Source organism: Notothenia coriiceps, unplaced genomic scaffold (assembly GCF_000735185.1).
Source record: "Notothenia coriiceps isolate Sejong01 unplaced genomic scaffold, NC01 NC01_scaffold00018996, whole genome shotgun sequence".
Lineage (NCBI taxonomy): Eukaryota > Metazoa > Chordata > Actinopteri > Perciformes > Nototheniidae > Notothenia > Notothenia coriiceps.
This window is the reverse complement of record NW_011351697.1, coordinates 1,311,006-1,325,007: the sequence shown is the minus strand read 5'-3', so window position 1 is coordinate 1,325,007 and position 14,002 is coordinate 1,311,006. Positions and strand designations below refer to the sequence as shown.

General features: G+C 40.2%; 1 protein-coding gene across 1 annotated transcript; it reads right to left on the bottom strand.

Annotated features, from left to right (window-relative positions):
* Positions 1-1,308: 1,308 nt before the first annotated feature.
* Positions 1,309-4,783, bottom strand: LOC104951418 (zinc finger CCHC domain-containing protein 7-like). Its single transcript, XM_010778062.1, has 2 exons — positions 4,659-4,783; positions 1,309-1,965 (listed from the first exon to the last, which is right to left on the bottom strand). The coding sequence occupies exon 2, from the start codon at positions 1,873-1,875 to the stop codon at positions 1,309-1,311; it is 567 nt and encodes a 188-aa protein (XP_010776364.1). The 5' UTR covers positions 1,876-1,965; positions 4,659-4,783.
* Positions 4,784-14,002: the final 9,219 nt, after the last annotated feature.

Sequence of the window (14,002 nt, the reverse complement as noted above, 5' to 3'; positions counted from 1 at the left end):
CCTCAGACAGTGAAAATAGGCCCTTATTGCTCCTCCACCTGCACCCTGCGCGCTGAGACCTCTACTCTACACACTCTACACACACAGCTGCTCTCCCATTCACCCCTCCAACTCCATTATAAAATGTGCAGATGACACCACTGTGGTCGGTCAAATATATAAGGGAGAGTCTCGTCTCTGGATGCCGACTCCTGAAGCTGTCTGTGTGGTGTTCAGCTAACAACCTACATCTGAACACAAGCAAAACAAAAGGAATCATCATAGACATCAGAAAGCGCCGTCCAGAACACGCCCCCCTTCACCTCAATGGAGAGAGAGTGGAGAGGGCCTCCACCTTTAAGTTCCTGGGGTTCACATTTCGGAGAGCCTCAGCTGGACAGCACACACCACTGCAGCAGTTAAGAAGGCCCAGCAGCGACTACACTTCCTGAGGGTGCTTCTGAGAAACCGACTGAACAAGAAGCTGCTGGTGTCCTTCTACCGGGCGACCATCGAGAGCGTGCTGTCATACTCCATCTCTCTGGCTGTTCAGCTGCGGACAAGAAAGCCCTGCAGAGAGTGATTAGGATGGCTGAGAAAACCGTCGGCTGCACCCTGCCCTCTCTGGAACACATCTCCACCTCCCACTGCCTCAGCAGAGCAAATAAAATAATAAAGGACAGCTCTCACCCAGGTCACAGACTGTTCTCTCTCCTGCCTTCTGGGAGGAGATATAGGAGCTTCAAGTCACGGACAAACAGACTAAAAAACAGACCCCTGGGCGGTCAGGCTGCTTAACCACCACACCTAATGCAATAACCGTAACCATCTCCATACACATTTTTAATGCACTTTACAAATTATAAACCATTTTTATATCAATATTTTTAACTATGTATTTCCCCCATATGATTGCTTATGTTGTCTGTCCTACTGCCATGTTTTTTATGTTATGTATGTCTAGTTTTTGCACACTGGGACAGAGTTGCACTCTGAATCTCGTTGTACTTTTTGTATAATGACAATGAAAGGCTTTAACTTTATTATTTTCATCAGGATTATTTGTTGTTTATTCATTTACTATACCAAATGTCCAACTCATGCAATTAGAGTAAAGTCAAGTATTATCTATAGCACTGAGATATAAATGCACACAGGCCAGCATCAATCCCAGGATGGGCACATACTTTGGTCTCTCTCTGAAAATCACGAGGCCTGTAAACAAAGCTGAGAGACAGCATGGGTTAGCTGCACTCGGTTTTGTTTATTTTTTTATATGTATGGGCAGATAATCATGAGGCCGTAAGGTACTCTGTTTCTGAAGACCTCTCACACTTTGCTCTCTACCTGTGGGGCCGGGGTTGAAGTCTGCAGCCGTCTTAAGCGCCGTCCCTTTAAGGCGCAGACTCCGTCTTCATCATCAGCAGCAGCAGTGTCATCAGCAGTGTCATCAGAAGTGTCATCCTCAGAGATGGAGATGACATCAGGGCCGGAGTCAATCACGATGACCTCCTCTATTAATGATGTTAATGACCTCTGAACCTTAGGGTTACTTTTACCCTTTTTCTGTTTATCAGGTTTCTTGTCCTTCTTCTTGTCCTTCTTCTTGTGCTGTAGTAACTTGCTCAAATCAGGTGACAGCGGCCTACTTTTTCCAGTTTCGTCCTGTTCTCTGTCCACATTTACAATCTGCTCAGGTTTCTCCAGATGCTCACTGTCCTGTTCCCCCTCCTCATGTCCTGTCTCCTCCACCACCCCGGCATTAGAGGAGTAGTGGAGCTGGCTGTAGAGGCGGAACTCCAGCTCGCTGTTGTCCTCTGACCTCTCAGAGTCCCCTTCATCCTCCCGATAGAGATCGTCCTCCAACTCCTCCCGATCCTGGTACATGAAGTACATCTCCCCAATCACACTCTATCCACACACACATGCACACACCTTATGGACACTCACACCAGGGGAGATGGTGATCTCAGGGGCCGAAACTGCCTGCAGGATAAAAACACATAAAGATGAGTTATTATACTGAAGGCATCAAATGTCTGTATCATCACACTGTATTCATTTTGCATCTACTAATACCGACTCAGGATATCCATTTAATATATCATCACCAAGATAATTTGTTAATTATTTTCCTGTATGAAAAGTCCACCTCATGCGATAACAGTCATGTGAACTATTATCTATAGCACTGGGGAATAAGATAACACCGGCCAGCATCGATCTTAGGATGGGTAGATTCTTTGGTCCTGTCATGAAGTCCATTGGGGCTTGTTAACAAAGCTGAGAGAGAGCATGGATCAGCTGCACTCAGTTATATTTTTTTACTATTTTATCAGAGCTTTGGTGCTTAGACCACTTTAAAAAAACATCATCTTTGGCCTACTTTTAATGATTATGTTGGAAACTTTGAAATTACACACTGTGTAGCTAATTTTCCCACTCTCACTCTTTCTCTCTAGCCCTCTCTCACACACACACATAGAGACACACACAGGACAGAGTAGGGGCACCGGCCCATTGCTCTGTCCAGTCCTGCGTGTCTGTGCCATGATGGCTGGAGATGATTGGCTCCCAGACCGCACACACGGTAGAAACGCCACGCTACACGGTCACAAGCCGGCCGCCGGGGATTAAAGGGACAGAAAGAAGAGTCTTACCGGCTGGTGAGGGAGAGCGACAGTTTTGAAGTTTAAGTGTGACCTGAAGCCAACAAATGACAAACTGTGTTTTACAGTGGTGGAATGTAAAGCCCCAGCACAGTCGAGACCCCAAGGACAGGTGTGTTCCCCTCACTGCCCAATTAAAGCTCTGCATGTCGCAGTAGGAAAGGCTCAGGTTTAAATCATAAAATGAATGTTGGTGAAATTTTATTTCTCTGTCCTGGTATTGTGTGTTTACTGTCACAGGTTACTGGGATACTTGAATAAGTCAGAGCCTTTGGTTAGGTTAAAGGTCCCATGTCATGCTTTTCCGGTTATTAATTGTCCCCTTGTGTGTTATGTAGCTTTTTATGCATGTAAATGGTCTGCAGAGTCAAAAACCCTCAAAGTACACCCTGTAGCGAATAAAACTCTAACACAGAAAAGACAGGGCAGGAGCTCCAACAAGGCGTTTAGGACAGAGAGTGAATACACATACTATACAGAGATGCTGTATGAGAAACCAATGTGAGTTTGGAAAATTCCACAATGTAAATCTATTCTAGTGGACCTCAACAATGGAATTATGATCAGTGGAAATAGCCATGACATTGTCCTTCTCGGATGTACTATCACATTAGCCTTTCACTCAATGCCTCGCACTCCGCTCAGAGAAAGGATGAGATGCCACCAATCTGGCCTGGGTTAACATCGGAACTGTAAGCAGTCCATGACAGCAATGCCACATTCTGTAGTCTGTTAATCTATGCTGTACAAGTCTACTGATGACTTTTGCATTTACAAAGAAACGGAATAACCATAAACACCTACTAATACCACCCAACTATGTGCAATATATATATATATATATATAGATATATATGCCGTTAATAACTGTCTAATATATACCTGGCTGCTAAATCCTCAGAACTGTTACAGGATGTGTATTTTGTAAATTGTGTTACTTTTAATTTAATTTTCTATTTCTTTTTACTTTAATACTTTTTTATGCATGCTTCTACGTAACATGCATAGTCTTTGGCTCTTTTCTGCTGTAACAACGTACATTTCCCCTCTGTGGGACTCATAAAGGTATTCTGATTAATACATGCATGATGTGTGTGCAAGACTTTTAGGCACAACTCTGAGGTAATTTGAGTATGTACATGTTATGCTTTTAACAATGTATCGATGTAAACGTCACACTTGGTCAGTGTGTTAGTACCAATGGAAGTGCAGTGTCAACAGTGAAGTTGTTTAGATGAGCAATTCCGAAAAAAGCTTCAAGCATCAATACCAGAAGCCGAGCAATCGTCAACAATAATTATTGATACAATAAATACGAATCTGAATATAACGGGGGCGTGTTGCATACATAGGTTGCATACTGAGAAAGTTTATCTCGATGATGAAATTAAGTAAGCTTTACTTTGAAGTAAATGTTAAATCATTTGTATTATTTTACTTTGATTGCCCATATTTTGATGTAGTTGGTCTGTACTTTGTTTATGTAAATAAATGAAGCATTAACGGATTTAAAAAGGCATGGTTGATGGATGGAAAATCACACTAAGTGTAATGTTAGGGTGGCACGTTGAGGTCCTGAGCACACTAACGTTACACGAATTTTGAAGGGAAACAGATGAAGGGAACGTGCCCTGTAACTGGAGTTAGCTTGGTGGTGGCTACATGCTAACGAGCTAGCAAATGAACTGAAGCGAACGTTAGCTTTGATTGAAGGAAGATGCTGTTAAGTGATTTACTGTCGCTTTACTGACGCTAAACCACAGATCCATCCGAAAAACTATCGCCATATAATTCCCTGTGTCTAGTTACTGCCACATGTCTGCTTATAACATGTGTCCCTCCTGTCTGCCCACGTGTTTATAAGCAGCACAGTAGCCGGTCGGATGTAAACAAGGCAGCACTTCCGTCACAATCAAGAATGAAAGATCAAAACTCAACCGAAATAAAGCCTTCACAATCAACCCAATCACTCTGTCTGTATTTTATTGAAGTCAGTAAACATTAGCTCACCTTATTCCAACCGAATGGAGAGGTTACAGCAGTCCTGATCCAGTTTCCACACACAGGGAGACAAGCAAACCACTTCCGGGTGTCAGAGGAAAATGTGTTGGCCGACCGTAACGTTTCACTGCGTCCTTCTGAATATTGTGGAAATGTTAAAGACTATCGTGAACGGTTGTTATAGCAACACATCGTCAGCAAAAATATTGTATATTTAAATTAAAGTATAAATGAAACAATTCTGACTAGAAAAAAGGTAGTGGCATAAGCCAAGAAACCCATTGAGTTATGTAAAAATAAAAGGGAAAATACACATTATTTCTCTATGTTTTTTAACTTTGCAAGATGGTCTGCACCTGTCAAGCTTTTTATTTTTATTGTATGTGTTTCTGTTGTTTAAACGTGTTTGTCAAAGTCAATTTAAAAGCCTCAGAAGACCATAACAACTTATAATAGGTAACTGTAAGTGATAGAGCAGGGGTGTCCACACTTTTTTCACTGAGGGCCACATACAGAAAAACGTACATAGGGCTGGGCAACTCACTCGAGGTAAGGTATATTGCCTCATAAATTAAAGATGTAAGTGCAAACTCAATCAAATGGAGGTAAATTATGCTTGATATATGAATATGCTTTAAGAAAAAAAATAAACAGCCTATATCATAGCTTTCCAAAGGGTTTCATTTATTTTGTTACAAAAAGTGTCTGAGCTCATTCCTTAAAACAGAAGCCTCAGATTGCTTCTCAATCTCTCTTCACAGCCCTGTGTAAAGGGAAGACAATAAGGAGAAATATAAAGGGGATATGCCAAGGTTGTTGTGCAAATAAATTATTGGGCTTTTTCTTATCAACTAAGATTTGTTCGACAATGTTTTCAACTTTAATTGACTGAACTGACTGGCCATATTCCATTATACTTTTACAAACATGCACACACATGCTATGGACCGTAGTTTCAGTTTGGACACCCCATTGATAGAGGGTCAATTGCACTTCAAAGGATTCACATAACTTCAAACCAGTTTTTCTCAGTTATATATATTATATTCTTAAACAGACTTAGTGTTTCTCTGCCATTCTTGTAAATCTGGTTGTCGTAGTATTATCCCCATATCGAGACAAATTGCAATATAATTCCTATATCCTGATCATAAAAGAAGCATATCGTTTTGCTGTGATGTGGAGTTATTCTAAAATTATAGGATTACAAAACAGTTTTATTGTAAGGATGTTTGGACCACTGTGATCCAATATATTCATTAAAAGCTGTAAAGTTAAGAAATTAATTTGGGCCTAGTTCTTTTGACCATAGAAATTGAAGTTCACAATCCCTCTTGACATCATTGGGTTATTTGGTCGTCTATAAGGCAAATGTATAATAATATAGTTGTTGTCCTTGTTCTGTAGTATTTTTGTTGTTTGCTAGTTGTAAAGGCTTCTTTTTTTATCTCTAGGCTCAGTCCTTATAAACCATCATATGAATGCATTGGTTTAGGTCTTAAACAAATAAAAATCCTGCAAGTACTGAACTGTAAAAAAAGCGGATCCAAAGGGTTCGGTGGCCAAAGGGTTGCATGCTGACCATGTGGTCATGGCATGCCTGGTCCAAGTTTCTAGACACATTTCCTGTTGTCTCTCTACACTGCTGCATGAAATGCCTGAAAAAAAGGGGATCTGAAAACCATGGGTGCTACAGTTAGGACAAATATTATCACCTTATTGTTGCACACATTTTATGCAAAAAAAAAACTCAGACTACATTATTGTTAAATGACACTCTGATTTTAAAATGTCATTATTTAAGATTATGTGTAATTGTAAACTGGGCTGCTTTACTTCAAAGGCATCATATCTCTTTCTGCAGACAAAAGATCCAGCAGGGCCCAACACTGTTTTTCACAGAATGGACTATTGTCAGCCTGATGGATGCTAGGCATTTTCCTCACCTTCCTCAATAAGGCACACATATTAACTATGAAATGTCAGAATATGTGCATGTATGAGTGACTAGTATGGACCTTCAGGCTTGTGCTATTATTACATGTTGATGGGAATGTAAATCTATATGTAAATGTAATTTAACAGACTGGCTATCGCCATCAGTCATATTTATAACTCAAAGAATACAGCAAAATTATGCCATCCTGGCTCTCATGCAGACTGTGTAACATTAACATCCATCTTGTCCTTCCTTCCATATCATGAGAATAATTTTGAACTCAGTGTATCCAACTATAGGCATCGCCATCATAATAACAGTGAGTGAACAGCGTTATGATAGGGAATCAGAGGGTGAATGCCATCTGATTCAAAAGGTTTCTCCATGCGTGTCAACACAGGAAAGGCCATCATAGAGTTGGATTGTTGCCTTCCAAAGGTTAGTCTGCACCTCATGTCACAACACTATCATCCCTTTTAGCCAATGTATACACCTGACACACACACACCCCACAAACACACTTAAAATCCTGCATCTGTTTTGTTTTTTGGGAAGTGCATATGGGGGCCATCTGACTCCTCTGCGCCACATATCTCTCTAAATTGGATGCAGGTTCGGGATGCCTCACTGACTCAGTGAAATTGTGATGTGGCTGCCTGATTTTGGGTTCCATGCATTTGGTGGTATTTACTATTATTATTTTAAAAAAGGTAGAAGAGAATGGCTGAGTGGAGGCAACTGGTTCAGCGATTCATCTCAGGGCGTACAGACCACTGGCGTGTTAAAGATGAATGGAGTGTCCTGGACAAGGATTTGAAGTCTGCAGATTTCCAATCACACATTCCAGGGGGATGGTTCTGCCTGATGAATGATCTTTATTGAGGAGAAGGAGTTAAAAGAAGCATGTCATTGCTCTCATTTGATGGTGTTTGTATGTGCTATGGAGGCTCCTACTTTCATTTGGCGCCAGACGCAGTAGCCAACACTTTTGATGGAGTGGTTTATCAAACAGGAATCTCGTCAGCTGCTTTTGTGTATTGCCAATATTCTGCAGCTGATGGTCATTTGTGTACAAATGTATTTCTCTGAAGACAAAAAATGCCCCAAATGTGTCCTAAACACTGCTATTGCTTGGATGTGTCAGTTTGATGAAACACTCATGAGAGGATTTTACAAAACAACAATTCAGGACAACACATTGTTTGCTTTGGTACATTATGCAAGGAGTGCATTTTGAAAAAACAAAAAGCAAATGTCCCTTACTGTTGTTTGGGAAATAACAACTTACATTTGAAACAATAGGTTCATTAATACCTCTTTTTAAAGCCCTCTTACATTATTTTGATTATTGGTTTAACTGATGTCACCTTCTCAAATGTGAATATTTTCTCTAGTAAAATAAATCTTTTGGTATTTTGACCTGTTGGTCAGATAAAATATATAAATTGTTCAAACAAGTCATGAAGTGAAGTGTGGCATCTTCTCAGTTTAAGGTGATGTGAGTTAATCTCAATAAAAGTGCCTCTTCTCTGCTATTGGTGCAGGCGTTCTTGTTACTGTATGCATGTAAATACAACCAGCCAGCCTGTATCAAAGCGGCCAGGCACATGGAATTCTCCCGGGAAAAAAAAGACTAGCCCTGGATCAGCGCTCCTGAACAAAAATGGCTCCCATGCATCACCCGTATGGGGGCCTCTGTGCTGCAGTCATTCACATACAGCGGATGTACAGCATTTGTGAACCTAAAGCCCATTTTAGTTTTCTTTCACTGCAACACCAGCTCTGTTGTTTCAATCCAGTGAAAGTTTGATCTTTCCTATCACGTTAACTTTGGTGTTATATTTTTATGAATTCTTAGCATCAAATAGCTTTGCGGGATAAGAAACTGGTGGTGTAGAGAGATTCAGTATATTTTTGAGTTAATATGCCAACTAGAGCATGTACTAATCAGTGGCAAAGCTCATGCAGGAAGAAACAAATGATAAAACACAGCCGGAGGGGAATGACGAATTGTCACAGGGGCATAGCCTAAAATTCTGTGTAACAGAATATTTCTGTGGTTTCTCAGTCATTTTTAAGATATTCAAAATTGAGTGGAACCCATCTCTGGAAAGTAATGTAACACAATCCTACTTTTGACGTTTCCTCAATTTAACATGCCAAACAGTTGGCAACCATCGTCTTAGAGCCCTAAGGAACCAGGACGCCCAACAGTTCATGTATTTTGGTCTAATTTGTTATAGTAAGAAACATTTAGTCTTGTGCAAAATGTCTTGTTGTTGGCCCCTGCTGGGTGTGTCTGACAGTCACATTTTTTTACTTTTTCAAACTAAATTAATTGCCAGTACCTGCCAAACACACACACACACACACACACACACACACACACACACACACACACACACACACACACACACACACACACACACACACACACACACACACACACACACCTTTGATCAACAGTCTGTCAGCGCTTTCAGCAGGAAAAGACTATTCTGACAACACCTTTTCAGACCGGACCAAGTGACTTGTGTCTATGGGGATTACATTTGAGAACAGAAGCTCTGTACACTCTCACATGCACACACACGCACACCACATCGCCACACGATGCCACAACACCTCTTTCTCAGCCGCGGTTATAACACCACATTGACAGGAGCCTTGTCCTCTCTTGTCGAATCGTCACGCTGAAATGTTTACCTTTACATACAAATGGCCTGGTGTCATGTTGTGTCACATAATGTTTCATGGACAAATAATGTGTCCCATTTCTCAATCCGCCCTGCAGCCCTTAAGCCCCCTTCTAGCCTTAATAGTCACAACAGCAACAACCATGGCTGCAGAAAGGGAACCTTGTGTCCCCACAGTGAAGTGCCACTCTGAATTAAATCCCAGGGATATAAAGGTAAACTCAATCTGAACAGCGGCTCGTTTTGGAGAATACGATGGCAAATACATGAGCATCATGGGATGTTGATATCATAGTATTTTTAGTTTAGGTTTAGGTTTTGTACAGAAATGACAAAGTCAAAGTGGTGACATGATACCCGCAGGAGTAATGTTCAGGCCGTGCAGGATTTGCTTCGAGTTGGGAACACTAAACCTTCACCTGGACTTTCTGGGTGGTAAATTAGTTCGTCTGGAAGTAACAATTCATAGGCTTTACAATAAAGAGAATGCAGAACTGATATAGCATCAACATTAAGAGCTACAAAACAGAAGAAAAAAAAAACAACAAATAAAAGACTTAATAAAAGTATTAGTAGCAAGATAGAGTGAAAATGTTGTGAGATTTGGATTTATTTTATTTTTGAAACAAGTAAATGTATTCAGTTTTTAGAGGAAAAGCCAATGTACTCCAGTGTTCTCCATTTAGTTTAGTACTTAAGTACAATTTGTAGGTCACGTGGGCTACTTTTGCTTTTTAAATCTATCTTTTCTGCTACTTCTGCTCTCCCATAATTCATAGGTAATAATTGAACTTCTTACTCCACACATTTTTCTTGACAGTAAGTTATGTTGCACACAATCTTAAAATTAGATTGTTTTAAATAGGTCCACTAAAGCAACTAGAACAAACCATTTTAAGTAAAATACAATTTTAATATAAAAAAATAAAAATAGCCCACATTATAATAAAAGGGGGCATTTATACATAATGAGTGCCCAAATAAATATTTAGCTGATTTATGTACTTTAAAATATGATTTTGAAGACAGGACTTTTACTTGTAATTCAATATTTTTAGATTGTGTTAGCCTACTGCGGTAAAAGCTTAATAAGTACATTTTATGAGCAGCAGAAAAACAGACAGAGCGTTCATGCAGATGTCATTATTCATTAACACACTGAATGCATTGTCTCTCTGTAACAAATTGGATTCAGGACAGTCGTGCTGCAGTTTACCCAAAATGTAAACGCTGTGGTGAGGGCCAAAAAGTCCCAGAGACCCTGAGCCTCTCCTCCTGTGTTTACGTGTTTACTTATTGTTCTAATCGTCCCTTTAGTTCTTCTTTCTCGCGCTTTAATGCGATTCTTTCCGGTTCCGCTCGGTGAGAGCGCGGGTCACCGATCCAACTGCACCCCCCCTCAGATTAATTACATTAATTAGCACGGGGGAGAAAAACAAACAAGTCATGATTAATATCGAAACTATGGCGAATTCTTTGAGGAGATTCTCTATAAGCAAACCAAATTTCGAGCGACACCTCCCTGAGGCTGCAGGAAACAAACAAGGCAAGGTTAGAAAAACTATTCAGGGTATAAAATAAAAATAAAGCAAAATTAGTATCGAGGACTTTGTAAAGACTTTGCTGTGTAGAGTTTAAGATCCTATAAGATTATATTTCGGCTTACTAAGTCTCAAAATAGGCAACTAATGTGTACATATTTTGTTAAAAACATTTAAAACAATATATAATAATCATCGTTAATGATGATTACTAATGTTGCACCCGCATGAGCAATATTATGAGTTTTTTTATCAAAATCATTACAGCTTCCAAAAATATAAATAAAAGTAAGTATAATTTTCATATTTACACCAGGTATCAGGTTGAGCTCAATTAAATATCCTTTATTAATCGAATTTCCCTCAAAATGTGTTTATAAATGACGAATTTAATTTGGTATGTCTTCTTCCTCTTGTTGTCCCTAATTATGGGTATAGCAAATTATTTGGGTAACCCAAATGAAAAGTGGCAGAATATGATAACTAGGTTTCTTCAAATGGCTCAATAGCAGATAATTGTACAGTCTTTTCTGCGAGCTCGCACGTTTAGGAAGCGCACTGAATAATCCGCTGCCATGGCCATGCATACAGATTCAACTTTTGGGCCTGTAAAAAAGATAAGGATGAGGCAAGTCTTCCGAGGACTCAAGATCCTTTCCCCCTGAAGGAAAGAGAGCAGAGAGTTATAAGCTATAACTCTGTGGTAATACATTTTTAGCAATAAAATAAGTGACAGCAGGAAGTTATAAGTAGTAACACAAATGTTTGTATGGTAGAAAGTCGGTTTTAAAAGGATTTAGTTTGTTACTGGATGGTTTACACTCCCACTATAAATAACTTTCACAAATTATTATTTTCCTGAAATCAGTGTATAATGTATTTATATGTGGCGGCCTGTTTCTCCACCTGAAGGTCAGAGACGAACCTGCTTTGTGTCTCTCGCCATTTCATGGTAACATTAGTATTTATGTTTTGATGTTATGAGCGCGAGTCGAAGGTCAGGGTCGTAGTGTTGCAGCGCGAGGCGACAAGCAGAGCAAAATGGGTCGCTGTCTCGCGCTTTGTTCAACACTCAATTGTCTCGGGGCTGCGCGTGAACCCTGAGACCTGCGGCTGTCTGGAGGACAGAAATCAAACGGAGGGAGGGAAAATGTTGACACCGAATAAAGATACACAGCAAACATTTTTGTTAACTCTTAATGAATATCTCTTGCTTTTGTGTCGATCAGGTGGAATCAGTGGGGAAATATTTAATGTTGTTTATTATTTCTGTTTAAGTGACAGAAGTATTACAGCCAGTGGCCTTTTATAAACATACGATTTGATTTAATTTGTCATGAGCTGTATACTTTTTTCACCTTTTGTGTTACCAGCTTTAGATGATTAACCTGTTATCCTTTTGAAGGAAAAAAATATATTTTTGGTCTATAATCTGACAACCTCTTACTTCCGGTTTAGGCTGAGTGTCTCAATATAGCTGGACGCACTCAGGCCGAACTATTATAATTTAATTCCAAAAAACGATTTCCGATATATCTTCTGCTTTTATTTCAATCTGGAATGTGAAAATAATCCTTATCACAAGTTTTCAACCTGTTCTTCAGTTTTAATTGCTTTTTTTTTTTTTTTAATGTATCTATGTTTGTGTGAGAGACGGGGCATTTGGTACATTGAGGTGTGAAAGAGACATGAACACGATTTGATTTTTTTTTTGGTATGTAGGAAGGGCTTTCCTGTCTTGTTTTAGAGGGATTATAAAACCAGAAATGCCCTGCAGTGCAGGCAGTCTGCTGGAGTTAAACTCTCTCAGTGGGTGCAAACTTGTTTGGTATACTGTTGTAAATGTATTATCTCTTCGATTTACACACGGCATCTATTGCACGTCTGTCCGTCCTGGGAGATCCCTCCTCTGTTTATCTGTCTGAGGTTTCTCCCATTTCCCCCTTTAAACTGTGGTTTCTTTGGAAGTTCTTCCTTGAGGGTCTAAGGACAGAGGGTGTCGTATTGTCATATATTCTGTAACTGTGAAGTCCACTGAGACAAATGTAACATTTGTGATATTGGGCTATATAAATAAACATTGATTGATTGATTGATTGATTGAAACTGAATGTAAACTGTTCTAAAATGTTTCTTTTATAAAACGAAAGAGCCTAGAGCACACATGTTAAGAACATGGATCGCTATCATGTTTAGCAAGAGAACAAACTTCTCCATGAGAGCTAAAAAAACGGTTCGAATGAGCTGAAATTTCAATTTGGCATATTATTATTTCAATGAAATGTTGTGCGTCTGCAGGTGTGTGTTCACAAACAATTGGAGCTGAGGACCAGAACCATGCTTTTTTGTAAGAAACACTCTAACACAGCACATGCAGGTGTAGCAGACTGCATTGTCCAACAGCAGACCGGTGAAGCTGAAGGTGTAGCTCTGTATTCCACCTGCTCAACAGACTTTCAGTCCGTGCGTAATGCGTAAAGAGCACCGTGCGTAACAGGTGTAAACCGGCACAGAAAGAAGTTTGCACAAACTCTCATAAACGCTGTTTTGGAAGTTGCTGAAGGTGCACTTGACTACATACACGTAAAAAACTACTTTATCTTGTTCTACAGCTAATAAAACAATACAAAACTGCATTGCCATCACGCACATCATGCATACCTGTATAGCTAGCTTGTGTCCCAGAGGAAATGTATCAAACATAAAAGAAGGGGAGAGAAAGAAAGAAAGAGGGAGAGAAGGGCGGGGGCGGGAAAGTTTAGTAAAGTGGAACTTGGTAACAGATGCGAGAAAGGGGGCCGCGGCACTGCAGGGATGGGTGGAGGTTAGCCTATTTTGTGTGTATGTATGCTCGGCCGTGCGGGTGCGCGTGTGTTAATACGTGCACATTAACGAGTGTGTGTGTGTGCAAGCTCGTGCGGGAAAAGGACAGGACATGAGCGCACATTGAGAGAGCGGCTCTTTTACTCTGCGTGATCATTTCACGCTTCCCCCAGAAGCCTTTTTTCCACCTAAAGCGTTTAGTTGCAGCTGACTGAGCACTTGCAGAGAGTGCAATAGGGAGCGGAAGGGTCGAATTATTTCAACCTACAACTCGCCCCAAAAGTACTGTAGGAGAAGAAAAAAAGAGAGTGAGAGAAAAAACACTGCCCTAGAGAGGGAGAGAGAGGGGGGGAA